General features: G+C 57.4%; 2 protein-coding genes across 9 annotated transcripts in view; one reads left to right on the forward strand and one right to left on the reverse strand.

Moving 5' to 3' along the window:
* Nucleotides 1-1137: 1137 nt before the first annotated feature.
* Nucleotides 1138-14144, forward strand: STK25 (serine/threonine kinase 25). 4 transcript variants are annotated; one of them, XM_087424561.1, is made up of 12 exons: nucleotides 1139-1294; nucleotides 1908-2030; nucleotides 7099-7329; nucleotides 8060-8116; nucleotides 8682-8790; nucleotides 9629-9786; nucleotides 9871-10056; nucleotides 10470-10615; nucleotides 10879-10993; nucleotides 11200-11271; nucleotides 13079-13215; nucleotides 13511-14144. In XM_087424561.1, exons 2-12 carry the CDS (start codon nucleotides 2001-2003, stop codon nucleotides 13548-13550), a joined length of 1281 nt encoding a protein of 426 aa, XP_087280687.1. In that variant the 5' UTR covers nucleotides 1139-1294; nucleotides 1908-2000; the 3' UTR covers nucleotides 13551-14144. The 4 variants fall into 4 exon arrangements, with proteins under 4 accessions (XP_087280690.1, XP_087280689.1, XP_087280687.1 ...); XM_087424562.1 differs by having other exon boundaries at nucleotides 1145-1232; XM_087424564.1 differs by lacking the exon at nucleotides 11200-11271 and having other exon boundaries at nucleotides 1138-1294.
* Nucleotides 14145-14281: 137 nt separating this feature from the next.
* FARP2 (FERM, ARH/RhoGEF and pleckstrin domain protein 2) overlaps nucleotides 14282-27924 on the reverse strand; it is a 111053-nt gene continuing 97410 nt past the window's right edge. For 4 of the 5 annotated variants that reach the window (XM_087424559.1, XM_087424555.1, XM_087424556.1 and 1 more), the window contains 10 exons: nucleotides 27785-27915; nucleotides 23970-24038; nucleotides 23228-23317; nucleotides 19176-19196; nucleotides 18882-18964; nucleotides 17753-17871; nucleotides 17265-17428; nucleotides 15658-15765; nucleotides 15251-15402; nucleotides 14282-14972 (listed from right to left, as the gene is read on the reverse strand). In XM_087424559.1, coding sequence (XP_087280685.1) covers nucleotides 14903-14972; nucleotides 15251-15402; nucleotides 15658-15765; nucleotides 17265-17428; nucleotides 17753-17871; nucleotides 18882-18964; nucleotides 19176-19196; nucleotides 23228-23317; nucleotides 23970-24038; nucleotides 27785-27915 — 1007 coding nt within the window. In that variant the 3' untranslated portion in view covers nucleotides 14282-14902. The remainder of the gene's footprint in view (nucleotides 14973-15250; nucleotides 15403-15657; nucleotides 15766-17264; nucleotides 17429-17752; nucleotides 17872-18881; nucleotides 18965-19175; nucleotides 19197-23227; nucleotides 23318-23969; nucleotides 24039-27784; nucleotides 27916-27924) is intronic. The other variant, XM_087424558.1, reaches the window with a different exon arrangement.

Consider the following 27924-nt stretch of genomic DNA (forward strand, 5'->3'; position numbering starts at 1 on the left):
CCTGCCACAGTATCGCTTGATAAGCGGTGTGTAGGTCCGTGCCCAGGATCCAAACCTGAGAACCCCTGGCCACAGAAGCAGAGCATGCGAACTTAACCACTACGCCACTGGCCCGGCCCCTTAATTGCTTTTTTATTTCATTTATTTTTAATTGTAGTAAAGTACACATAACATAAAATTTACCATCTTAACATTGTGCAGTTCAGTGGCATTAAATACATTCACATTGTTGTGCCACCATCACCACCACCCATCTCCATAACTCTTTTCATCTTGTAAAACTGAAACTCTGTCCCCATTAAACACTAACTCCCCAATCCCCCTCCTCCAGCCCCCGGCACCCACCACTCTACTTTCCCTCTCTACGACTTTGACGACTCTAGGGACCTCATACAAGTGGAATCATACAATATTTGTCCTTCCGTGTCTGGCTTATTTCACTGAGCATAATGTCCTCCAGGTTCATCCACGTTGTAGTCTGTGTCAGAATTTCCTTCCTTCTTCGGCCTGAATAATATTCCACTGCACGTATGGACCACATTTTCTTTCTGCATTCGACCCTCAACTGACATTTGGCTTGCTGCAGGGGCAGCTCCCAGGGACAGGACGGTGGCAGCGGGGACAAGACGGTGGGCCGATGCCCGCCAAGATGGAAGGGAGGAGGAAATGCAGGCCAGGGGAGTGGGGATGGAGAAGGACATGAAGGGACTGGAAGGGAGTACAGAGAGGGGACAGCAGGAGAGGGACGGTGGGGAGGGGAGATGAGGCGGGGACGGCAGGCCGCCGGGGAAAGCGGCAAGAGCGGACCAAGACAGAAGGCGGAGAGCAGAGAAGGAGGAGCGGAGGACGGCCTCTACCCAACCGCTGCCCGGCTCCGCCCCCTGCCCTGCCTGGCCCCTCCCCTGCCCTGCCCCACCCCGCGGCCTGCCGGGAGACGTAGTCCGCAGTCGCTCAGGAAGCCCGACTCGGAGTCCCAGCGAGCCCCGCGGCGCGCGTGCGTGCCGCGGCACCGCCCACCCCGTGGCCTGCCGGGATTTGTAGTCCAGCGCCGGCGGGCACCCGGGCGCGGGGCGGGCGGGGGGACTCGGTGTCCCAGAGAGCCCCGCGCTGGGCCACGACGCCGCGCGCCGCCGTCGCCGTCGCCGCCGCCGGGCTTTCTCCGCCGCCGCTGCCGCTGCCGCTGCTTCGCGGGCTGGAGGGCCCAGGCGTACCCCGGCGAGCGGAGGCTGCTGGTGGGAGCCTTCGCGGGCACTGCGGAGCGGGCCGGGGGAGGCCGGGATGGAGCCCCCCGGAGGTGGGCGCGCTGCCGGACGGGCCCGCGCCTGGGGCGGTTGGGGAGGGGTCCGAGCGGTGGGGGGAATGGGGCGGGGTAGGGCTTTGGGGGCGGGGCTTGGCGGTGGGGGGTGGGCGGTGGGGGGTCGGCGCTGGGGGCGCGGCTTGGCTTGGGGAGGGTGCTGGAGCTGGAGTGAGAGCAATGGGGCGGGGGAAGGCTCGGGGCGGGGCTTGGCGTGGGAGTGGGTGCTGGAGGCGGGGTCCGGCGGTGGGGGGTCACGGGGGTGGGGCTTGGCGCTGGGGCGGGGCTTACTGGGGAGGGCGCTAGGGGCGGGGCTTGGCTGGGGGAGGGCGCCGGGGGCGGGACCTGGCGGGAGGAGGGCGCTGGGGGCCTGGCTCAGCGGTGGGGGATGGCCTAGGGGAGGGGCGAGGGCGCTGGGGGCGGACGGGGTGGGGGGGGGTGAGGAAGCCGGCCTGGAGGAAGGTTGGAGGCTGGGGACAGGGGTGGGAGGGGCTTCCAGGCCCCGGGTTGGTGAGCCCTTCGGGGGTTGGGCCGGCAGGGCTGGGCGGGCGGCCTTTGGGGGTCTTGTTGGGAGGGGGCGAACAGGGCACCCAGGGGCCTGCTCTCCTTCTAGTTGACTGAAGCGAGCAAGCCGGGTTCCAGAGCCTCAAGACAGGATCTTGGGGCCTCCTGGGGTTGCAGCGGATGGTCTGAGGGCAGCGCAGACATGGCTCACCTCAGGGGATTCGCCAACCAGGTGAGGGTTGGTTTCTGCCTTGTAAGCGTGTGTTCGTGCCTGAGCCCCCCAAGGGGAGTGCAGACTGCAGAGTCCAAGAGAGGTGTGGATCACGAGAGACGTCTTATTTCACCCAGAAGTATCTTTTGAAAATCATCCTGGGGGTTTGGGAGAGCGGTCTATTAAGGGGATGTGGGCTGAAGGGAGGAGTGTTCTTGGGGGAACCCTGTGATGCCCGTCATGGGCAAAGTGGGGAGCATTCCTGAGGTGCTCAGGCTTGGTGGGGAGCAGGGCTGACTCAGGGTGGCCCATGGGGTGTGCTGTGGGGCAGAAGCCCACAGGCCTCTGAGACTAGAGCCACAGTGCAAGATCCAGGAGGGTGTGCAGAGACCTATCTTGGGCGCAGGGCTGGGTGGCTTGGGTGGGAATCCTGCAGGAACCTGGATCTGCACATCTGGAGGGACGTCAAAGAGCAGGGTCCACGCTGGAGACCCCCACCCGACGGACAATCCAGAGGGGCTGGGATTGTCGTTAAGTGGCTGTGGTGTAAGAGTCGGCATGTAGGGAAAGCAGAGGATGCGAGTGCGAGTGTTTCCACTGGGGGAGGTGGAGAAGGCTGCTCTGCAGAACCTGTGTAAGCCAGGCGAGAAGTGCTTCCCTGGAAGAGGCCAGCTGTCTCTCTTCTTTGGGCGATTAGTTCTCGTAGTTCCCAACACTGAGCCGCCTGGAGGTGTCTGGCCTTGCATGTTCACCGGCTGACTCCCTGGGAGCCCTCCACAGAGTTTGCCTGGAACGAGGACCTGCTGCTGGTGCCTGGTGCTGGGAAAGGAGGGTCGGTGGCAGCCGGCGGGGGTCTTGTAGTCTGCGTCTCTCCGCCTTTTTGTTTTTTCAAAGCCAGTGTGACCTGAAGCTGACGTGCGCTAGAATACACCACTGCGGTGGCCAGGTGTTCCTGCATCCTGGCTGTTTGGTTTTGTTCGGTTTGGGCACGATTTGGGCTGACTGCTGCCAGGTGTGGGAATCTCCCCTTAAAGGGAGTGTAGCCCTCTGGCTTGCTCCTGTGTGCTGAATCAGTGAGGACTGGGCATGCGAGGAACAGGAAGCGTGTGTGTCCTCTTGGGGGCCGGAGGGGCTGGAGTCAGAGCTCAGCTCCAGACCCAGCCGGGCTCTGTGGAGAAACCTGGAACGCCACGCGCAGCTGTTGGGCATGGCATCCGGGACCAGCTGTGGCCACAGATGGGAGCGAGGGCTTGCTGACTGACGCTGAATTAAGCTAACAGATTTTTCATTCATTTTTGACATTTTGTGTCTGGTAAATTACATGACTAAGATGCTGTGCAAAAACTTTGTCTCCAGCTTATTTTTAAGAGCTGTAGGAATAGCTCCCCTGGGACCCAGTATGAGGAACTGGAGCCTTGAGCTGCCTCTGTCCCCTGTGTGCCACTGGTGCGTGGCGCTTAGCCTGGGCATCTGGATGAGACCTGGGAGGGAGTGTGGGCGCGGAGGAGCTGGGGAAGGGACCCTAAAGGAAGGAAGCCCCCTTTGTCCTTTCAGGGGCGGAGAGACTCAGCCTTTGTCGGTGGCAGGAAGCTTGACAGGATGTCGTTTTCTCTTGAGGGTTGTCACTGTGGCCCTGTGGGGCAGCGGGACGTGCTCCCCCGTGGCCTGTGCTCCTGCCCTAGATGGCTGTCCTACACCTAGCTAGTTCCTGCCCCGCCTACAGGGCCTGAGTGGCTGCGGGGTCCCCCGTGTCGTGCTCACTTGGCTGCAGCCCGTCTTGTGGTGGCTGGGGATGGCTTGGCTCCCTTCATTTTGTGGGGTGACACTAACGCCAGACACAATCCCAGGTGGTGGCCCTGGACCTGGCAGCCCCAGGGCTGATTTGACGCCATTAACAATAGCATCATTTGAACTGATGCCAGAGCCAGTCCAGGGGCCTGAGTGATTGTCTAGACCATGTGCGTCATCTAGAAGGGCAGCCTGAGGCCCCCAGACTTGGAAGCTACTTGCATTTCCTTCACCTGGTGGGGCTGGGAGCGGGTTGTCCCTGTGATTATGCTTGGAGGGTCAGGATCACAGCTAGGAGTGTTCCTGTCATGCTGTCTGCTCAGGTGACTGACCTGCAGTGGTGTGAACCCAAAGAGTGTGAAAGTTGGGGGTTGGGGCTCCCCGCTTCCCTGCCGAGCCTGGAACTCTGGCTTGGGGTCCGCTGTGTGCCCTGCTCCGAGGCAGTGGAGGTCTGAGCACCGTGCTTGGGGCTTTGCCTTGTCGGGCTGCTGCACTGGACCAGGCGTGGCTCTGGCTCTGCGTGGAGAGCGTTACGGTGTTGTCAGCAGGGCCGAGGGCAGCAGAGCAGGGGTTCGTGTCGTTGACAGAGGCCTGAGGGTGGCAAGAGTACCCCCGAGAGCTGGAGGACAGTGGTGCCAATTGGTGCTGCCAGGCTTTGGCCCACCTCCTCTGGGTCTTCTCTTAGGCCACCTTAGAAGGAGGGACTGTGTCCTCGGAGCAACAGAGGACACACGTTCAGGGCACCAGCTGGGCTGGAGTAAGGACGGCTCCTTCAGGTGTCTTGCAGGGCTGCACCAACACAAGCTTGGGGTTTGGCAGACGCCACCGTAGGGACACCGGGTAGGCCCTGAGGGGCTGAATGAGTGGAAGGGGCATTTGGGAAGGTGCTGTGTGGGCCAGATGGGGAGGAGTGGGCAGAAGAGGGGCCGTTTCCCAGACCACGTTCCACACGTGACATCCGGGGCTGACCAGGCTGCGGCAAGGTCCCCACCCAGAAGTGGAGAAGGACTTCTCTCCGGCAGGAAGGTGTTTTCCTGCCGACTGCTCACTGGTCAGCCGTGTGGGCTGGGAGTGATGAGATGGCCCAGCCCTGCAAGACTGTCCTCTCATGTTGCGGTTGGTTCAGATCTTGGGATCCACGCCCCCACCCACACCCTGAAGACAGCTGAGCAGCTCTGACTCGCAGCCACGCCAGAGTTCCTGGCTTTCTTTGGAGCATGTGCAGCAGGGGTGGAGAGGCTGGGGCAGTGCGGCTGAGGGCCCGGTCTTGTGAAGCCCTCAATCTTGACTTTGCGGGCTTCTTGGCAGCAGGCTGGCTGCACGCATCCCGTGCTGTCTCCTCCTCCACAGTCTGGGCTTTAGGACTGGGCGGCCGGCTCCTGCGAGGGAGTGAGAGGGGGCGCATTCCTTATCTGGCCGTGCAAGTGGACGCCTCGCTGGCCTGCTTTGGGGCACCTGCCTCCAGCTGCTGCATGGAGGCCGCCCGCACACCCCAGGCCTTGCCTAGCCTGCCTTGTTTGGGAGGATTCTGTGTTGAGACGCTGCCCTTGGCCCCTCAGCCCCTGCCAGGGCCCATCCACCGAGCTCTCCTCCCAAGTCCCTGTCCCCGCGAGGCCCTCCCTCTTCTGGCTTGCCTAGCGCTCAGAATCGGGGTTGGGTGACGTCCTGTGGTGTGTCCCCAGGTGTGGGCCTATGTGCTGTCCCCTTCACTACAAGGCCCTGGGAAGGCAGCTAGTTGGCAATTTCCGATTGGCATGGAGTCTCAGTCTGGAGGCAGTCAGGTGACAGGGACTTGTGCCTGGGGGTGAGCCCGAGGGGCATTATGGGCTCCGTCCTGGGAGGGCTCCGTCCTGGGAGGACTCCTCTCAGGACCGTGGTGAGCACACCCACCCTGGGACGGGCCCTCCGTCAGCACCGGGGCACTCAACAGTTGGCGCTCATGCAGCATAGCAAGTTAGTATTTTGCCTTTTCATGCCCTGTCCCTTCTTATTGGCACCAAGACATCCTCTTGATAGGTGCTTGGGGGGTGGGGGCGGCCTCTTTGGAGGGAGGTGCATCCTGGTGGATTTGAGGCCTGGCGGGCTTGGAAAAACCCTTTCTGTCTCTGTCTGGACAAGACAGCCGCTCCACAGGCCCTGCCAGGGCTGCTAAGCCTTGTGTGGGTCCTGGGGCATCTGGCTCCCTCTATGTCACCCTGGCCCATGCGGACTGCCCCTGGCTTTCGGAGAACAGTGTCAGTGTCTTGGCGGAGGGAGTGTGGTGTTCTCAGGAGCCCAGGAAACCACATGGGCAGGGCTGGGGGATGCCCAGGGGTGGCCCTGGCCCTGGGAGGCTCTGTGGTGTTGCCCCAACGTCGAGCCATCTCAGCGCCTGATGCACCGAGGGTCAGGGTCAAGAGCGTGCTTCTCGGCCCACGGCTGCACCTTGCTGGCTGTGTCCTGGTGCTCGGGCCGCTGGGCACCTTCTGCACCAGTGGCTCAGCGCCTTTCAGGCCTCGTTTGCGTTTCGGTCTGAGGACCGTGGGGGTCAGTGTTCTGTGAGATTTGAATATCCAAGATCAGCATCCAAGAAAGCATCGCTTTTCACTCACTGCTGGCGTGAGGGTGCAGCCATCCTGAGGACTGATTTGGGGGTGGGAAAGGGCTGCCCTTTCTAAGGGGTGTGTCTTCCAGGTGAGCAGGGAGAACTTGGTTAGTGTATGCTGGGACTGTTTTTTCTGATTAACAGTCTTTATGTTTTAAAGCAGTTTTAGGTTTATAGGAAAACGGACTGAGAGTTTCCTACGTCCCCGTCACTCCCCTGGGGGTGTTAACCTGTTAATATCCTTTGTTCCTGTGCTACGTTTGTTACAGTCAATGAGCCCACAGGATGCTGAGTTATTACTAATGAAGCCCACTGTTTACGCGGGGTTCACTCGTGGTGTGTTACAGCAGCATATAGGACAGTCTCTGCCCGAAAATCCCGGGCTCCACCTGCTCGTCCCTGTGCCGCCTTGGTCCTCCCCACATGTGGGGGGCCAGTGGGCGGGTGGGTGTGACCTGTGAGGCCCCTCTGCCTGCTCTGTGGCATGATCTTTTGGCTTGAGGCCAGGCCTCTCTGCACTCTCTGAGGATGCTTTCCCTTGTGTGGAGGGTAAATTTAGGTTTTCTGAACAAAAAGGGTGAAAAGAAGAACCAAGAAAAGAATCTGGGTGAGCTCCCTGGCTCCTCCTCTCTCTTGGCATCGCTGCCTCCCCTGCAGGGCCGCCCTCAGCCGGTCGGGCCCTCCCCTGACGGGGGTGGCTGCCCTCTGTCCCCCCAGCACTCGCGCGTGGACCCCGAGGAGCTCTTCACCAAGCTGGACCGCATCGGCAAGGGCTCATTCGGGGAGGTGTACAAGGGCATCGACAACCGCACCAAGGAGGTGGTGGCCATTAAGATCATCGACCTGGAGGAGGCCGAGGACGAGATTGAGGACATCCAGCAGGAGATCACAGTGCTCAGCCAGTGTGACAGCCCCTACATCACCCGTTACTTCGGCTCCTACCTGAAGGTACCTCTGGGGTGGGGCCCACATCAGGCGGATGCCCATGACAGACACCTCCAGAGACACGGAGTGATGTGCCCAGGGTTCTGTCCCCACACCTGCTCGGAAGGCCTGGGCTGGGGCTGCCCCCACGTGGGAACAGTGAGGAGAGGCCTGGTCTGAAGGGTGAGGGGCCCTGACAGTTGAGCACAGACCTAGCTTCACGATGGAGCAGGCCCCAAGGAACGACAGCCCCAAGGGCCAGCGGGCATGCCAGGGTGGGCCTGGTCTCATCCTGAGGGGCAGCCCCAGGTGGCAGGGCATGAGCGGGGTCTGCAGGATCACTTGGCTCTGAAGTGGCCATGGTGACCCACCCGCCTTGCTACGCCACCTGGGGCAGCCCCCCCAGGATGGCAACTGTGAGGCTCTGCTGGGAGCACTCTGGGACCCCTGCAGCCACAGCCTGGAGCCCAGTGCCAGCCCTGGGGGGCCTGTACGTGCCGTTTTCTAGCCTGGTTTTTGATGAGGTGTTGGCAAAGTGGACTCTGCCACTGATCTCAGCACTTGGTCCATCTGCAGAGTGGCTGCAGCAGGGGTGTGCCAGAGCCTTTTCCTGGTGGCCTCCGAGGGGCCAGAGCCCTGGCTAAGTCACCCCTGCCAGGGAGTGTGTATGGTGGGAGCCTGGCCTTTGGGTGCCCACACCTGGGCGTGCTCCCTGCCCGCTGCCACGTGCTGACAGGCGTTTCTCTGGTCCCAGAGCACGAAGCTGTGGATTATCATGGAGTACCTGGGCGGCGGCTCCGCGCTGGACCTGGTGAGGTGTAGGCCGCAGTGGTGGGCAGCTTCCAAGGGCGGGACCAGACGAAGGTTACTGTTGGGGTGGTCCCAGCAGCGTCCCTCTACCCACTGCCCACAGACACTTGGGCTCCCATGGGCCTCCTTTCCTTTGCTGTCTTGGTGCGTTAGATGTTAACTAGGAGCCATCTGAGCCAACAACTCGTCTCCCCTGCTTGGTGCTGAGGGGTCCTGGGCCTCTAACTGGCCTGTGGGGGCAGGTGGGGTCAGTGCCCCCCAGGCAGACAGGCTCAGGAGTGTGGCTGGGACCCGGTTCTCACCTGTTACCTGTCCAGTAAAGGTGAAGGTAGCATATGTTCTCTAGAAAGAGCCTCCCCACACCCACGTGAGCTGGCATCTGACACTTCATTTAATTTCAAAAGTAGTTAAAGGCACAGCCCCCGCCACCCGCAGGGTCACCCCTCTTCTGGTGGAGAGGTGGTGGAGCTCAGGCATTGGCCATGGGTGTGGGGTGGTGTGGAGGGAAGGGAGGGTCGATGTTGGTGGGAGAGCCTGAGGCCCTGCTGTCCTGTCTTGGTCTGCAGCTTAAACCGGGCCCCCTGGAGGAGACCTACATCGCCACGATCCTGCGGGAGATTCTGAAGGGCCTAGATTACCTGCACTCGGAACGCAAGATCCACCGAGACATCAAAGGTCCTGCGGGGGCACTGGCCCCTGAGCCCGGCTTACCCTAGAAAGGCCTAGGGCATGAGGTGGCAGATCACTGTGAGGGGCGTGTGGCTGGTGGGGCTGGGCGTCTAGGATGTGGGGGCCCTTGTAGCTCAGTGCTCCTGGCCTTTACTCGCTGCCGCCGCTGGAAACAGCAGTTCCGTCTTGCTCCGTTTCCGAAGACACTGGCAGTAATGGAAAGAACTGTCTTAGTACCTTACCCCCATACACTGAAGGGACAACTCTGTACCTCGTGTAAGTGGGGACCCTGCTTAAGCAAAGATTTCAAAGAATTCAGAAATTTGAATTCTTGCTCATGGTCTTACATCTGAGTGTCAGGTGTGGGTCTGAGCGACCCCACTGAGTGGGACAGCTCTGCGGAGGGTACCCGGGGAGGGTGTGCTGAGGGGCTGGCTGGAGATGATGGAGGAGCAAGGGGAGGGTTCAGGGGCACCTCTGTCTGTCGCGTGGTTTGGGAGAAAAGGGCATTTGCTTTGTTGTTGGGATTTGTCATGAGGGGCAAACACTGGGAGGGCCCTGCGCCTCAGGCTGGGGAGTGCATGGCGTGGGGAGTGCACGGGTCAGGCCCCTCACGCTTGCGGGCACCCCCAGCAGTGCCCTGTGGCCCTGGGTCTGAGAGCGGACAGACCTGGCCCTGTCTGTGGCCTGCTGGGTGGAGGAAAAGCTGAGGTTCCGGGGACAGCCCTGCTGGTGTCCGTAGGAGGCCAGGTGGACGCCAGCAGGTGCTTCCTTCGGCAGCTGCACGCAGGGTAAGGGCCTGTGTGGCACCGAGGGTGACACCCTGCTGTGCTCTGTCGAGCAGCTGCCAACGTGCTGCTCTCGGAGCAGGGTGACGTGAAGCTGGCGGACTTTGGGGTGGCGGGGCAGCTCACGGACACGCAGATCAAGAGAAACACGTTTGTGGGCACCCCCTTCTGGATGGCACCCGAGGTCATCAAGCAGTCGGCCTATGACTTCAAGGTGGGCACGGTGGTGAGCATGAGGGTGGCTGCAGCGGGGCTTGAGTAGCCCCTGGCAGCAACGGTCCTGTGGCTCTCTGTCCAGGCCGACATCTGGTCACTGGGGATCACAGCCATTGAGCTGGCCAAGGGCGAGCCTCCTAACTCCGACCTCCACCCCATGCGCGTGCTGTTCCTGATCCCCAAGAACAGCCCGCCCACACTGGAGGGCCAGCACAGCAAGCCGTTCAAGGAGTTCGTGGAGGCCTGCCTCAACAAGGACCCCCGATTCGTAAGCCCCACCCTGCTGGTGGGCCGGGAGAAGGCCTGAGTGGCTGTCCACAGTTCAGGCTGCTCTGGAACCAGGCCCTAGGAACAGCCCTCTGGGGAGTCTGTGCTGGGAGTTGGGAGGCGGCAGGGCTTGAGGCCTCTCCTCTGCAGGTCTCACCTCGCCCCGAGCCCCTCCTGGTCCAGGGTGGGCTCCGCCACGTTCTCGGGTCTGGGGAAGCTTGTGGAGGGTGTTCACCTGGGGTGGACGGTGTGCAAACCACCCCCAGTCTCCTACAGTCCTCCTCCCACCCCAGAACCCCTCACCGAGCCCTCCTGGAGAGCAGTGATGGCCAGGCCCACGTCCAGCCCAGGCTGCCTGTGTCCGAGCCCTGGGAGTCCCTGGCGCCTGGTGACCTGTGTCTGTTTCTCTGGCAGCGGCCCACTGCTAAGGAGCTCCTGAAGCACAAGTTCATCACGCGCTACACCAAGAAGACCTCCTTCCTCACCGAGCTCATCGACCGCTACAAGCGCTGGAAGTCGGAGGGCCACGGCGAAGAGTCCAGCTCCGAGGACTCTGACATGTAGGGGCCTCGCTTGACCTGTGGGGCTAACGGCGGGTGCGCACCCTGACGGCCCTGGGTGCTGTGACATGGGCAGGGTCCCTGCTGGGGACCTGTGTGGTATCACCTAGTCCCTGCAGCCCGGGCAGGACTCTGCCCAGCATTTAGGGTTGTGAGGCTGGCTCAGAGATGAACGGAGAGGCTGAGAGAGGATGTGTGCCTGGGGACCCTCCTCAGTCCTCGCCCCCCCCCGCCCCGTTGTAACTCTTCACGTTCCTCTTCAGCGATGGAGATGCTGAGGATGGAGAGCAGGGCCCCATCTGGACCTTCCCCCCGACCATCCGGCCCAGCCCGCACAGCAAGCTGCACAAGGGGACAGCCCTGCACGGCCCCCAGAAGGTCTGGACTGGCCCCGGGCTCCTCGCACGCGCCGGGAGGGCGGGGGCCTGTTTAGAGGTGACTCCAGGGAGAAGGCTGTTTGGAAGTGGTGCGCCCCAGGCGCGGGTACTCCCACAGGCTGTGCCTTTTGAGAGGTCAGAGACGGGCTGGGGAGGGAGTGTGTTCTGCTCTGGCAGCCCACCCTGTGCTCTGGCTTTGTCTTGCAGTCTGCGGAGCCTGTCAAGAGGCAGCCCAGGTCCCAGTGCCTGTCCACACTGGTTCGGCCTGTCTTTGGAGAGGTGAGGGCCAGGCTGGAGGTCAGTGGGCAGGGGGCTGGAGGGCCATTCTCTGGAGCTTCCCTCCCACAGTGCCATGACCAGGTGCGCTGGCCAGCCCTGCCCAGGGTTTCCAGGTCCCTTGGAGCCCATTGTGGTTGGACCCGTGGGTGGGCTTTCTGAGTGGAAGGACCAGAGATGGCTGGGACAAACTGCCTCTCGAGTTCCCAGGCCTCCCTGGGTCCTCTGGGGTCCCAGGACAGCTTTGAACAGAACTACTGTCCTGTGGCCTTTTATTTTGAACTGCAAACACATGAGGTGATCCTCTGTCTAGAAAGAGCCTGGGAGGTTTACTTCTCAGTGTTGGATGTCATGTCCAGGTCTCAAGACCAGAGAGGTCTCAAGGGTGACTCCCCAGTGGTCACATGACCCTCTGTGTGTCACCTGCTCACGGATGGTCGGTAGCATCCCCAGGAATATGATATGTCTGGGAGCCCCCATGCTCTGGACCTGGGGTGCAGTGGGTCGTGGGCCCAGTTCCCACCCTGGGGTGATGGCAGCACCTGGAGCCTGGGGTGGGAGGACGGGATATTGTGAGAGTGTGGAGGGAGCAAAGCCTTCCTGAGGAGAGTGGGATGCTGGGGGTGCATCTGGGCACAGGCAGGTGTGCTCCCATCCCCAGGACCCGGGAATTTGAGGGGAGCTAATGGGGGAGAGGCACTGTCACAGTGGCCATGCAGGCACCTGGGGCCGTGCAGTGGGAGCTTGTGGGGCTCAGCTTGGACACTTGGACTAGAGGCTTGTCCCTGGACTGGGCGGTGAGGCCTGAGGTGGGCCCAACATGGAGCAGAGCCTAGGGAGGTGGCAGGCATTGGAAAGGAGGGCTGGGCCAGCCGCTCCCAGGGTGGCTGGTGTGTGGGTGTGTGTGTGTGGGTGGTGCACGCGCGCATGGAGTGGACCCACTTTGAGAGATGTGTGAGGAATGGCCTATGGGCTCTGGAGCCTCCACACTGTGCCTGGTGTTGTTTGCGTAGTGAGGTTGGTGGGGAAGTGCAGCCCCACCCAGGCTGGCACGGGCTCCCTCAGGGTCCTGATTCTGTGGCTGGGCTTCAGGTCAGGGCTGTTGGGTGGAGTGTCCTGGGAGGCTGGCAGGCTCTTCCCTTTTTGTTTCTGTGAGGTGTGAGGGGTGCAGCATGGAGGACCGTGCTGACCTGTCTGTAACCCCTTCCCACAGGTCAGCTGGAGGGCGGGGGTTCCTCCATCTGCTTTCCACGACTCAGGCTGGTGACGAGGCTGGGGGCGCTGCTGGCGGCCCTCTAGTCCCAAGGGTCAGAGCCAGTGTGTGTCAGGACGCCTCGGTCTGCCTGTGCCGTGCACTCGAAGTTTCTAGGCTGTGTTTTCTCAAGTCCGCTGGACCCAAGCTGCGGACTTCTGTGACCCTCAGTTGAGAGGAAGCCATGTGGTCAGCCTGGCCTGCTGCAGCACGAGGGGCCGGCAAAGACCACTTTTAGACCTGAGACTCCCTGAGGCGCAGGGACAGGCGGGGCTTGGGGGTGGGGGCGGCATCTGCCTTTCCTGGAGCCCCTCAGGCTTGGCTGGGTTCCTAACCAGAACCCTTGGGTGCTTGGTGGGAGCCAGCCCGTCCTACCTTTGCGGTGGACGGACTGCTAGGGGCTCTGGTGGAGGTGGGGGCACACTGCCTGGGCGCCCCCAAATGCAAGTCATAGGCGAGGGTCCAGGAAGCCTCCAGTGGGAGCCTCTGTTGGGGCGCGTGTATGGGAGCAGCGCTGCCGAGGGCCCTGAGGTCAGGCACACGTGGGTCTCTCCACAGCTCAAAGAGAAGCACAAGCAAAGCGGCGGGGGCGTAGGGGCGCTCGAGGAGCTGGAGAACGCCTTCAGCCTGGCCGAGGAGTCCTGCCCCGGCATCTCAGACAAGCTGATGGCTCATCTGGTGGAGCGAGTGCAGAGGTGAGCAGGGAATGCACAACGTGTGCCTTTGTGGGGAGCCGAGTCTGGCCCTTTCCTAAGAACCCAGGCATCCCTCTCGAGAGGAGGCTGTGGGCTTCTCTTCTTTTCTTCTTTGTACCTTTGGGGCTGGAGAGGGGATGGCGGGGCTTTCCTGCCTGTGGTGGGCTGTACTCAGGGTCCCAGAGGCCCTCTCCAGGGCCTCTCAATGCAGCTGACATCTGCCTGCTTCGCCTGGCACCGTCCTGCCCGGCCTGCACATCGGGGCAGGAGCAGCGACGGCCTCTCTTCCCGGCAGGTTTTCACACAACAGAGACCACCTGACATCGACTCGCTGAGGTGGCTGCGTCTGGGAGACGGGAGAGAAGGGTCTTTGTTCTGTGCTCCCCAGGACTGCGCTGACTCGGACCCCTCGTGTGTGTCATGGCCATGTGGGCCTCACTGCTGGGGCCAGCCCCCACGCTGTGCAGAGGGCTGTCTCACTGCCACTTCCCCTCCTGGCCGGGCCGAGGCTACACCCTGCAGCAAAGAGCTGACGGAGAACCGTGCAGCCCCACGGAGGTGGCGGGCCCAGTCTTCTCAAGCTCCCCTGGCTGGGCCATCCCCTCTGAGGGCTCACGGGGCGATGAGGCCGCTCAGACTGAGGAGTGGGACGTTGGGGCAGATCTGCCTCCTTCCCCACTCAGCCTGGCCCTTCTCCCCTGCCTGGGGCCCACGCTGGCCCAAGGCGCCCACAGTGATTGTAGATTTGCCTTGTGGTGTTGGACCAGGTACCGTGTCTTCTCATAAGTACTTGTGTCAGCCAGAATGTTTTGTTTTTTTAAGGAAACCGAACTTCCTTGCTTCCCTAAATATTCTGAGGTTAAGGTGTTTGTTAGTTTTCATAGAACACTGAGAGGCTCCTGTCACTTTCAATAAAGACCTGAATTGGAGACATGCTGATGGTGGGTGGGGACCTGTGCCTGGCGGGGTCTGACAGTGCCAGTCTCCCCCTGTGAGCGCCCAGTTCCCGCCTTCTGAGTCACAGCACGCAGTGACTACATGAGAGCAGGGCGGGGGCAACCCCAGACTGAACAGAGGGCTGCACACAGGCACGCGGGGAGATGCCGTTTATTTTTAACCACACGCACGTTAGCATGAACACAGCGTGTAAGTCTACTTCCATTGTTAAGAAACACTTGGGTACTAATAAATTAGAGGCCCTTGCCCTCCCAGGACCACGCAGGAGCTTTGGTGTCCACTTCTCCGGAGGTATGTGGGGTGGGCACCAGAGAGCTTCTGCTAGACTTGCGTGCAGCTGTGACCTGGGGGCCATGCCCCACCCCTGGTTCACCCAGACTGAAGGACACGGCGGCCAGGCCTGAGTGCAGCACGTCGGAGGCGCAGCTGCGGTGGGCGGGTGTGGGGGCCGGTGCGGTTCCTGTTCAAGGCCAGTCTCAGCAGGGCCCCGCTCGGGAAGAGGAGAGGGCAGCCGGGTACCAGCTTTGGTCTCCTCACTCAAGCTGAGCCTGTATCTCCACTTGGGTGTGCTTCCCAGTGCCCCACGGGGCCGAGGGACTGCAGTGTGTCTCCAGGGGGACAGTGCCCTCCCACTGCCGGTCTGGTGGGAAGACTCACGATGAGCAGTCTTGGGGCACCTGCTGGCCCTGCTCTGCTTCCTCGGCTCTCTGCTCATCTGGGCAGATGGGCTTCATGCCTCCTCCTCGGGGGGCCCAGCCCTCCCGGGTGAACTGCTGGCTCTGTCGATCACTTCCATCCACCTGGAGAAGAGGTTGGACCATCAGACCCCCGCCCAGCCCCATGCTCGCTTGGGAAGCAGGGCAGGTTCTGGCCTTGAGGCCAGTGGGCTTCTGCTCAAATATCTTCCCAAGAATGATCCAAAATACGGAGTAAATGGGACAAAACAAGCCACTGAAAACCCTGGAAGCAGTACTCGGCCCTTCCTTTCCAGGACCCAGAAAACCAGCCTCCGGCACCCTCAGTGGAAACAGGAGGCCCGAGGAGATACCAGCAGGCGCAGGCTCCACCCCAAAATTACCTCCCAAACGTGTACTTGCTCTCGGCCCGGAAGAAGTAGATGTGGGATTTGAACTGGAGCTTGAAGACGTGCTCCTTGTGGATGCCATCGGCCGCCCTGGGGACGCTCACACTGTAGCCCAGCAGCGGGAGGCTGGCCAGCGGGTAGTCATCCTGGAAGGCAGAATGGGGTTCCACGAGTGCTCTCCCCACCACTCCCTGCCCTCTCCCGACGCCCCGCTTTCCTGACCCCATGGCAGCAGGGTCAGACAGACCCACAGGCCGAGGGGGCCCTGGGTGAGTGGGCAGAAGGCATGGTAAGACCACCCTCTTCTGAACTGAAATGGGAAGAGGGCATGGCCAGCAGAGGCGGCCGTCCTCCAGTGCCACAGGCACAGCCACCCCCAGGCTCCAGTGAAGTACCCCTACCTGATGAGTTTTATAGAAGAACAAACAGAAATTGGTAAAGACCACCCAGAGCTTCTGCCAGCCGTTACTGTTCTTGAACTTCCTCAGCAGGTATCCTGAGAGCTGGTTCTGAAAGAGAAAAGCATCTGGGCATTGGTCTGCATCCCCAGCACCCCAGAGCAGCCGCCCTCCTGGCTCCATCTTTGCAGGGGCCTCCTGGGAACAGGTGGCTCCCCAGGAATGCAGGTCACCCTACAGGCCTTCTTAGCTGAAGCCTTGATTTTATTATTTATTTGTGAGGAAGATCAGCCCTGAGCTAACATCCGATGCCTATCCTCTTTTTTTTTTTTTTTTTTTTTTTGCTGAGGAAGACTGGCCCGGGGCTAACATCCATGCCCATCTTCCTCTACTTTATATGGGACGCTGCCACGTCCCACATGGCTTGACAAGCAGTGCGTTGGTGTGCGCCTGGGATCCGAACCTGTGAGCCCTGGGTCGCCGAAGCGGAGCGCGCGCACTTAACTGCTGTGCCACCGGGCCGGCCCAGGCCTCAATTTTACCTCTGCACACTGCTGTGAGCAGCAGCCTCGTTCATCAGTGTTTCACGATCTAACAGAAGGATGTTGAAAATCCTGGAGAGTGAAGTCCCAGGCACTACGTAAGACAAAGCTGTCTTTCCCTCTATGTAATCAAGTCAGTTTTCTGACTCAGTATCCCCAGCCATCACAAATCCCCTGATGCGAGGAGAGAAGATGCCGTACAGACCACGTGGAGCCAAGTCTGGAAGGTTCCTTCAGATCAGGGGCAGGGGAGGCATGTAAACTCAGACCCATGCAAGACGCCCTGGCTGCCCTCCTCTCAGTGCTGAGACGAGGCAGGAGTCCTGGCTGGGGGTGGCACCCATGCTGCTCTGCAGGCGCCCCTCCGGTGCCACCACTTCTCTCCTTGTACCCTCACTCTGGGGTGAGGCCCACAGGGCTCAGCCCTCGTCAGAGTTGATGCTCATGAAGCCCTGGAGGGGGTGCCAGCCCTGTAGCTGCTGACAGACAAGGGGACAGCACAGATGGCCAAGGAAGTGTCCAGGGCCACTCCCCCAGGCTCGTGGGTCCCCGCGTACTGGCCATGCTCTCCTGTTCACGTGCGCCGTGTGTGTCAGGCCCCACCTGACAGGTGAGCCCAGGGCTCTGAATGCTTCCTTGCCAGCTCTGCTGTTCCCACTCAGCTTTGCTGCCCGTAGGTTCAACAGAAGCTTAAAACCCACACTGAATGGGAGGCAGCCTGAGGACCAAATGTGACCACTCCAAGTGGCAGAGGCAGAGGGGAAGCAGCAAGCCCCTGGGTGACAGGCCCTTTGGAGAGAACTGCAGGGACACCGCCCTCCTGGCTCTTCCCACACACGGCTCAGTGTCCTCACTGGCTTCACAAGCACCAAGAGTGACTGTCACCCCATGATCCTGGCAGCCCCTGGGCTGCTCTGCCCAAGGGGATTTTCCAAACCTACTTCCTGCCCAACGGGAGAGAGCAGGCGGCAGCTCACCGTGGCCTATGCGCCTGGCCCAGCCCTTGGGACCCCTGCGGTCCACTCCCCAGCAGCCAGCACAAGCAGAGGGCGCTCACAGCAGCCGTACCTCCACAGCTGCTACGTGGTCAGCTCTGGAGACGCTGGTGTTCCGGCACCAGCACACATTCACTGTGGTGTTGGCCCTGTGCTGGCCCTGCCCCTCCAGGGAGCTGTGGGCATTGCAAGCGTCCTCTTCCGTCTCCTGCTCCAGAGAGACTTCGTCGGAGGATCCTGGGGAGAAGTCAGCCCTCTGCTCAGAGAGACGGGACCACCCTGGCGAAGCCAGGGGCGCCTCGGTCTGGGCGCTCTGCAGAGAGGCCAGGGCACTGGGAACGGGAGCCCTCTGGGCCCAGTCAGCAGCAGGCAGAGAGCCAAGCCACACGGGGCTTCTGCAGGAAGAGTTCATGGCCCCTCCTGCCAGGGTGCAGCCTGGAACGTTCCTCGTGAAAGGAAAGCATGTGGGCCTAGGGGGCAGATTGTCACTAAGGAAACCAATTTACAGAAAAGCTTCCTTAGGTGCAGGGGGTGCTCATGGAGGTCTCAGCCATAACTCACTGTGGGGAGGAGTGCACACGGTGCTGCCTGGCAGTGCCAGGGACGTGTCGCTGCCGCTCTTGGCTGCTTCGATGGCGGTATTCAGGTCACGCATCCACTTCTCCTTTTCCAGCCGTGTGCTGCGGGGGAGGGCCGAAGCTCAGAGCCAGCTCGGCAGGGCCTGACCTCTCCGAGAGGGGGACAAAAGGTTGGCGTGCCTGTTCCACCCCCTGTGCCCTGTTCTGTGGGTCCAGAGGACTGTCGAGAATGCTGCTGGGGGCCCAGCCCGCATCGCCCTGGGAGCTGTTGGGGGCAGGAGAGGAGGGAGGGCCGCACCTCAGCGCTGGGACAGAGGCTCTACAGGGCAGTTTGTTCCTGAAACCAGGTTTTTTAAGTCTCTGGTGCTAAAATGTAAGATTGGTTCCTGGTTCGTAATTAAGCTGCCAACGTTTCCCGGTGGGAGTTAAGTGCCCTGTGCTCTCTGGCTTCAGTCAGGACACTGCAGGGTGGAACGTGAGAGCTAGACGTCTGCCTGGGAGAAGGAGAAACACTTCTCCTCTGGAAGGCACTGGGGAAACCTGCCTCCCCAGGGGAGGGACCGAGCACAGTGCGGTACTGATGATTGTGGCAGGGCTGCCTTTGCCGCCTTTGAGCGCCAGTCTCCTTCCGGTTGATCTGAGGTGGGGAGTAGGGAAAGTGGCCATTTGCTCCTGAGCTGTAGCCTGGGCGGCCTCACGCTGCACAGCCCTGGGGGCAAGATGCAGGTGAGGCTGGGCCCTGGCGTGACCACCCAGCCAGGCTCTTCCCACTGGCCCGCTGGCTCTTCCCCTTGACTTGAGGGTGCCAACACTCATGACCCTGGAGACCAGCTATCCTCGCAGGCCCGTCCTTGTTGAGCACTGTGAACCTGAGGTGCAGGAAGCAGTTCGGTAGTGCCACAGCCAGTCTCTGTGGGGACATTCTCAAAGGTCACAAACAAGCTTTCCCCAAGGGAGAAGCTGCTCCTTTGGTTGCCTAACTTTGAAGCAATGCACAAGGGGGCACATGTCCCATGACTATGACATTCCCACAATCAGAGGGGACCCCAGGTCATGACAGGGAAGCCCTCATCCCCAGGGCCCACTGGGATGCAGACATGGAAGGCCCTTACCTGGCTGCCACCACCATTGTTTTCTGAGCTGCATAAATGGTGAAACAGTGTGGAACAGACCATTCACTGTCACTTTCTTCTACCTGTGGGTGAGAGAAGAGGCAGAAGCCTGGACCAGGAGCAGGACTGGCTGAATGCAAGCTTGAAGCATGACACAGGTGACGTGGAAGCTCTGTGCTGTCCAAGTCTACATTGACTCTACGAGGGGCTATGGGAGGCACGAGGGGTCCCCATGTCATGGCACCTGCCACCCAGGTGGGTGAACTGTGGGCCATAGGGCACTCAACTACTCACCGGTGGGTCCAGCACTATTAGCTGAAAATCAAGCACAGGAAAAAATGTTGAGCATTTTCAGTATTAAAAAGAGAGTTGGACAATTCATTTTATAAACCTGGTACCAAAACCTAACAAAGTTAGATTCAAAGAAACACCTATACAGACTAATCTCAGTTATAAGTGATTAAATGAAATAACTCCAAAATAAAATGTTACCTAATCAAACCTAAAAGCATAGACAGGAAATTGTTCATGACCAGGTAAGATTGTTTTAGGAATGCAAGGATGGTTTGACATTAGGAAGCTGATTAATAGATTTCACCCTTCACAAAGTCAAAGGGGAAAAAGTGATCACTTCTCTACATGCTGAAAACACCTTTGCTAAAATCCAACATGTTATTTCTGCTAATCTCTCTTAGAAACTTGGTTAGAAGACTAACTAAAACTAAGTTAGAAAGTTAGTTAGAAGGAATCTGTGTTAACATGACAAAGGTTATCTTTCTCAAGCCAAGAGTTGTCATCCTTCCCACTACAGTTAGCAATGAGGACCATCTGTCTGTTCCCCAAGACCAGCCAGTTACACATGACCCTGCAGAATGGACAGCTTCTTTGTGCAGGGCCTATGGGACGCTGACCACTCACAGTGGACATAAAAGATCTGAAATTAACATGAGCAGCGGCCAGCAGGAGAAGGTTGTCAAGATGTTAGTCTTCCCATAGGTTAATATGTAAATTAGGGGCCAGCCCCGTGGTGTAGCAGTTAAGTGTGCGCAGTCTGCTGCTGGTGGCCCGGGTTTGGATCCCGGGCACGCACCGATGCACCGCTTGTCAGGCCATGCTGTGGCGGCATCCCATATAAAGCAGAGGAAGATGGGCACGGATGTTAGCCCACGGCCAGTCTTCCTCAGCAAAAAGAGGAGGATTGGCATGGATGTTAGCTCAGAGCCTATCTTCCTCACAAAATAAAAAGAAAGTTAATATGTAAATTAAATGCAATTTCAATAGAAATCTTAATGGTGTTTTTTGAAGGAATTTGTCCAAATGATTCCAAAGTTTATTTGGAAGAATTAAATACTTAGCTTTTTAATAGCAAAGAGCTTTTTAAAAAGGAAGACAACTATTAAGAATGGAATTTAGTTACCCAAACAGGGACTATCCTATTCAGCACCCCTAATTAGAAGAGTGTGGACTGATGCTGGGACAGAAATGGCACAGAGTGCCCAGAAAGAATCCCAAGTGTCAAGACAAGAACTTCTTATATGATAAAGGCAGCCTCTGAGATCAATGAGAAAATGAAGTACTCAACAATAATGGGAAAACTGACCACATGGGGAGAAAATGTTACATTCCAATCGAGTAACATGCAATAAAACAAGTTGTAGGCAGATTGATTAAATGACAAAAATGAAACTATAAATGTACCAGAAGAAAATGTGCCAGTATAATCTTGGCGTGGAGAAGGACTTTCTGAGCCCGTACCAAGGACAGAAACCCTAAAGGAACGATGGACAGATCTGACTATATAAAAATGTCTAAAATTCACTCCTTCAAGAATTTGTCAAGGGGGCCTTTGGATGCTCTTCTAGGAAGCAAACACAATCCCTGTCCAGGTGGAGTTTACTTCTACACGGTAAAACCAAACTGCAGCAGAGTAAAAAGGAATTACTGACTGGGAAGAGCAGCTGTGACTTATGAAGGCTGGCTGGTGTCTTTACAAATGTTTCACAAATGTGCATGGAAAGCTCACAGACCAGTGGTGACCAGAGCAGCAGACATGCGAGGGCCTTCCTGGAGGGAGAGCACAGAGTGCCGGGAAAGGGACTTGGTCAGCCTCGGAGACCTCCCCAGGGAGCTCCACTCACCAAACAGAGAGGTGAGGGGTGAGCACCCAGTGCTCCCCAAGGCCACGGGCAAGGCACAGGTTCAGACGCGCTTGGGGGATGGTCAACAAGCAGTACACATGCTCAGACAGTGATGCAGCAGTAACAGTCAGAGCCACCAGAACAAGCGTGCCCTCTGCTCAAACAATGCAGTCCAGAGTTTATCTCAAGGACAGAATGAAAGATGTGTAGAAAGACAGAGACCTGATGGTGTTATTTCTATTTCTGAACACGAGGTACAGCTGAAATGTCCCGTGCAGGGAGCTAGTTAAGTGGACTGGGGCTTGGCTCCCCCACGGCTCGTCTCTACCACATGAGGTGGTGGGAGCACGGAGACATGAGAAGATGGTCATGACAAATTGCTAGGCTTGTGGAAGGGGTCCCGCTGTGGGCCACGTGTGAAGCCCGAAGGGGATACTGTGAATGCCAACAGCGCTTCTTCCCGGATGCTCAGTGAAACACGGTGATCTTCATTCTACATTTTCAGTTATTTTTTTCTATGAGGAAAGTATAATTTTTAAAAGTATACTTTAAAATGAGCTGGGGTCTGATGAGCTCATTGAAACCGATCCCTTCTTGCGGGAGCTAGAAAAGCTGAACCAAATGTTACAGACACCAGCCCAAGACTCTGGTGGCCACTGGAAGGAGGGGCCGTGCCGAGGAAGGCGGAGGGCAAGATGCCCTGGAAGGAGAAGGGGGTGGAGGGGCACTCTGATGCTGCAGTAATGCAGACGGGCAGGCCAAGTGCCGCAGGGCAGAGCGGGATCGGGCCCCACCCAGGACACCTGGACGGAAGGCCTGGCGGGGTGGGGGGCGGGGTGGGGGACTTCAGGGAGAGACGCTTGCCGCAGTAAGATGTTCTGGACCAATGGCACGTCTTTATGGTAAAACCCTGAACTTGGCCTCCTATCTTTACTGCTCCCAAAGATGGGTTCCAGCCTGAGGGCAGGTCTACACTCGAGGACAAATGGAGCGTGTGTCGATGTCTCTGTGAGAATCTCTCTATGACCTTCCAACACTGTCTTCATCAGGCCACAAAAGGTACTGACCACAAAGGATAAGGCTAACAAAATGGATCACGTTAAAATGAAGAATTTCTGCTCATCAGAGATAACATTCAAGTGTCACATCGCACCTGTGACAGTGGGGGAAAGGGACACGCTCCGACAGGCATGGGGTGTGGAGAGCACTGGCAGTGCAGCAGGACTGCTAGTGACCCAGGCCTGCAACAGCAGAGCAGAGACGGAGCTTGTGGTTCTTCACGTGGCGGACATGAGAGGGCACAATAGAGGCTCCAGGGAGGGAAGCAGGCGGCCAGGCTCGCCCGGGGCTGCCCTGAGCCCAGCCTTGAACTGCAGCCTGCCATCTCATTAGTGGTGGTGTTATTTGTCTTACCATTTCAAAGCTGTATGTGTGTGCATGTGCATGTGTGTGAAATAATTACAATGCCATGAAGGACCAAAAGTGTCAGTATAAGAGAAAAGAGATAACAAGTATAAAATCAAAGTAAAAACTCTACAATCTTAAGAATTGGTGGTTCAGTTTTCTCTTTCAAAAGAAAGTTTTTCTCAGGCCGGCTCGGTGGCACAGCGGTTAAGTGCGCGCACTCTGCTTTGGCAGCCCAGGGTTCGCTGGTTCGGATCCTGGGCGCGCACCAATGCACTGCTTGTCAAGCCATGCTGTGGTGGCCTCCCATATAAAGTGGAGGAAGGTGGGCACGGATGTTAGCCCAGGGCCAGTCTTCCTCAGCAAAAAAAGAGGATTGGCAACAGATGTTAGCTCAGGGCTGATCTTCCTCATAAAAAAAAAAAAAAAAAAGAAAGAAAGTTTTTCTCTTTCAAAAGAAAACCCCCCACCCCCTCCAGCAGCAGAGTGGCCCCAGTGCCTGATGGGGTCTTTCACTGCGTCTCCCACCAGAGGACAGGGCTACCTGGGGGAGCGGCAGGTGGGTTCCAGGCAGAAAGTGGACAAGATGAGCAGGGGCCTTGTCCTGCAGGTGCCGGCAGAGACCAAGGGGCTGGGTCTGGAGGGCCTTGGAAGGGCTCCACTGTCCACAGGTAGGGCCATTTGAACACCAAGAACAGTAACCACAACAGGTCAAAACAGAACAAATAGCCCAGCAGGTGCTTTTAAGGTAGTGCGGCCCACTGACTACCGTCTGGACCTGCCCCAGCCTGCGCAAGCACTCACCAGCATGCCACGGAGCGGAAGGAGGCCCCGGATCCGGAAGTGGCTGGTCCCTGAGACACCTTTGCTCGTGTACAGCAATACATCTGAGAACTGAGAGATGGGAAGCTTTAGATAGAAAAATTTTAAAAACAAGTAACGAGGTTTCCATATCTTATTAGACCGACTTCAACTCCAAGGGCCCCTATCTGGTTATCAGATCTGTTCAGCTTGCTGGAGATTTTTGGCAAAAAAGGGATTTTTATTTCCTTCATACAATCATTTTTGCCCAGAAGGAACTAGTAAGCACATGAACCAGCAGACCTCTTGGGCCAGTGCCCAGGGCCCAGCAGCTGGAGGCAGTGGGGAGTTCTGGTGGGTCCTGACACAGTAACCCCTCATCCAGGAGGGCTCAGGTTTGAATCTCCTAACTGGCCATGAGGAAGGGAATCTGGTGGCAGCAGGGACTTGCAAGAGGCCCTCGGCTCCCAGAGTCAAAGCCAGTACTTCTGGGCCTGTGAGTGTGACCCTGTGAACTGGCTGCTCGGCACGAGCAGAATGTTCCTGTAGCCAAGGGTGCATGGACTTTTCTATCTTCTGGCTTTTTCTCAGCCTGCAGACAGGTGCCCAGAACCCAGAATAAGGAAGGTGCCGGCCCAGGAGTGTTTTCTGCGACCCTCACTTGGCTCCTTCTGACTTTGAGGCCGTCCACCGGGGCCAGAGCATTGGCACAGCCCCCAGCAGCACTGCTGCCCAGGCCACCTACCAAGAAGAACATCCTCTGCTGTAGGCCCTTCCTGGTGAGCTTGTGTAGGCAGCCCTCGCGGATAAACTCCTGAAAGACAGAAACGAGGCCCCTTTGTGCCAGCCCAGGGCCGCCTCAGCAGATGGCATGCTGGCGGGGCCAAGGGTTCACGGCACCATTTATGCTTGTCTGAGTCCCACCAGATGAACCCCTCGCAGGCCCCGTCCGACCCTTGAACAGTGCCCTTCTGCCCAGATGCCCAAGGACCCTCCATGCCTTTCCAACCTTCTGCCTCCTGCCTGCTCCCCTCAGTCACCGGAGTCCTTTCTGGGTGCCAGTTAACACAGTCCCCAAACCGTCTGCCAAGCACCTGCAGCCTCGTCTCGCCGCAGGCTGAGGGCTGCCTTGGAAAGCAAAGGGGAGCACACTGTTCTTGTCCCCTCTATATTGTTCTTGTAGAGGGGAAGCTTCTGGAAGGTTCAGCCAAGGAGATTATATCTGAGTTCAGCTTTGAGAAAAACTGGGTAGGAGCAGCTCAAGAATGGGAGGGAGGAGGATGGGAACACCTGGATCTCACCAAATGTGAACAGGTGATTGGTGTTAGCTGCCACCCAGCATTGGCATTTGAACAAGGATTCCACACCACAAAAGTTTATAACCCAAGGGAACGAGACATTCCAGTGGAATGTTTGAAGCTCCAGGAGGAGCTGTCCATGCTGTGTCCTGGGCAGTTCTTTGTAGAAAGAGGAAGGTGTAGGCCCCAGAGGAAGAGGAGAAGGTTCTGCCTCTCCCTCCAGCGCCCGACCGTGCCGCCAGGACTTCAGGGACATCCTCATACTTCCCCGCCCATGCTGGAGCACCACTCGTCCAGGCCCTGCGGATCTGCCTCTGAGGATACGGACACCAAACAGGTCCCTAACCGCCTGTGCTGATGGCGGGCAGTGAGAGCCTTGGTCATCCCAAAGAATTCCAGTTTGGACTATTTCTGGAGACTCTTCTACCTTCTGTTATTCCTTTCAGACAAGTAGGGACCTGGGCTTCATGCCCTGAGAACGTGCTAGGGGACCCCAGCCTTAGCAGCTCTCAAACGAACTGAGTGAAGGCACAAAAAAACACCTTTATACAGATAACCCTCATGGACGTAGCAGGATGAGAAACAGTCCAACCGAAACATCAGCCTGGCAAGATGAGGAAGGCATGCCCTCATGTCGCACAAACTCTCTTGCACCACTGGACTGGGCCAGTTACTACGCTCACGGCTCTCACTGCAAACCTACCCTCCCATCACTGCTCTGGGGCCACAGGGGAGCCGGCTGCTCCCACAGGTGCCGGGGCCACGAGGCCGGAACAGCGCTTCACAGCCGTCCCTTCCCGCAAACACGAATCCAGTTTATGGTTTTCCTGCCCTCGCAGAGCCAGCTTCACCACCCCGCAGAGACCCTGGAACCACCGAGCAGCGGCCCCTTCTCCAGCACCCCCAGCCCCAGGCCCTTGGGCACACTTTCTGCTGAGCTTTCTGCCGAGCTCGGCCCCCTCCACAGAGCTGGGAGCTTTAGCGCATGGCCCTGGCCAGGCCTGTGTTCCCCGCCCTCGATGGGACCCTTCTTGCAGTTCTGCCTCCTCGATACTTTACACTTCTTCTCACCGTTTGGTACCTCGTTATCAACTTTCTACCCAGTTTATCAACTTTCTACCCAGCAGCCTTCTACCGTGCTCTTAAATTCCTCTGCTCAAATAACTGGTGTGGCTTCTGTATCTGACTGATACACATATTTAACTTCGGGAGACCAGGAACCCTGGGTTATCAAGATAGGACTGTGGAGATTTTGACTAATAACCATAATTACGGCAGCAAGCCTTTACACGGCACCTACCTCACGCAAGGCACTGGGCCAAGCAGCTGACATCAGTCCCCTTGTCAATTCCAGACCCCCCATCTCAGAGGTGGAGCAGCCTGCCTGCTGCTCCACATGGCTGGCTGTGGAGACCTGAATTCAAGCCTGGGCTCCAGAGCCCATCCCCGACCCCTGCACTTGAGGCTACTCTCCTTTATTTGTCCTTTTAGTGACAGTTCCCTGGGGCCACCATCGTAAGACACTGTGCCGGGCACTAAGAGAAACAACAATGTGTGTTAAGAGCCCGAGCCCCCTCCCAGAGTCCCAGGCAGCAGCAACACGAGAGCTAGGTGGTCAAGGAGGGAGTGAAACAGAGCCGTCTGGGCACCCAATCAAAGCCCTGCCTCTAGGAGGGCAGACTTTCCTGTACATTTTAGTCTAGCTCATCTTTTTGAGCTCATGGTCCACATTCTCAGTACCTTCTTCTCACAAGGCTAACACAGAAACGTGACTAGACACTCACACGCTAATACGTGTACGCTTGTGTTGAGACAGGAAACATCCCCCTGCAACCCTTAAAGCAATTTTCTTATGTTGAAAGTGCTGAGTTCAAAGCAAAAGGCATTAGTGATAGAAAACAAGCAGCAGTAGACATATAGACTCGTGGCACAGAATGAAAGGTTCAACATAAACCCACACATCGATGGCCCATTGTTTTTGACAAGGGTACAAAGACAATCCAACAAATGATGCTGGGACAACTGGACATCCACATGGAAGAGGATGAAGTTGGATCCCCACCTGGCACCATCCACAAAACGAACTCAAAATAGATCAAATCTAAATGTAAGAGCTAAAACATAAAATTTTTAGAAGAAAATATAGGGATAAATATTCATACTTTGGATTAGACAATGGTTTCTTAGCTTTGACACCTACAGCATGAGCAACCAAAGGAAAAATAGATAAATTGGACTTCACCGAAATTAAAAACTTGTGTGTTGTAAATGATACCCATGAGAAGTGAAAAGACAAACCACAAAATGGGAGAACATATTCGCAAATCATACTCTGGTAAGGGTGTGGTATGCAGAGTAGATAAAGAACCTCACAACTCAACAGTAAAAAGATAAACAACTCAATTAAAAGGTGGGCAAAGGATCCGAATAGGCATTTCTCCAAAGAAGGCACAAAGGGCCAATAAACACATGAAAAGATGCTTGTCATTAGCCATCAAGGAATGCAAATCACAATGAGATACCACCACCTGCACCAGGATGGCTAGCATCAGACAAGATATGGAGAAATTGGAACCCTCATACACTCCTGGTAGGAATGTAAAATGGTGCAGTGACTTTGGAAAACATTGGCAGCTCCTCAAAATGTTAAACATAGAGTTACCACATGATGCAGCAATCCCACTACTAGGTATATACTCAGGAGAACTGAAAACATATGTCCACACAAGGACTCGTACACGAATGTTCATAGCAGCATTATTCACAATTGCTAAAAAATAGAAATAACCCAAGTGTCCACCAGCAGATGAATGGATAAACAAAATACAGTGTATCCAGAGAATGGAATACTATTCTGCCACCAAAAGGAAGGAAGTACTGACACATGCCACAACAGACATGAACCTTGAAACCATGATGCTGAGTGAAATAAGGGAGACACAAAAGGCCACGTACTGTGATTCCATTCATATGAAATGTCCAGAATAGGTAAATCCAAAGGGACAGAAAGTAGATTAGTAGCTGCCAGAGATTGGGGAGGGGACAGGGAGTGACTGCTGACAGGTATGGGGTTTCTTTCAGGGGTGGAGGGGATGAAAGTGTTCTGAAATTAGATAGTAGTGGTGGTTGCACAACCTTGTGAATATAGTCAAAACCACTGAATTGCAGTGGTTTGAAAGTGTGAATTCTGTGGTATGAGAATTATATCTCAAAAACAATGAAGTAACCAGCTCAAAAAACTTTCTCAAACCAAGTGACTCACCCTGCTGGGAGTGATGAGGTTCTCGATGCCGACCAAGTCCCGCTGCAGCTCCGTCAGCTTCTGGAGGTTCTCCAGCCGGACTAGGCTGTGCTGGAGTGTGGACGTCACCTCCGTGATGGCCTTGAGGGCATCTGCATGGA

Source organism: Ceratotherium simum, chromosome 37 (genome assembly GCF_057802395.1).
Source record: "Ceratotherium simum simum isolate JZ-2026a chromosome 37, ASM5780239v1, whole genome shotgun sequence".
Lineage (NCBI taxonomy): Eukaryota > Metazoa > Chordata > Mammalia > Perissodactyla > Rhinocerotidae > Ceratotherium > Ceratotherium simum.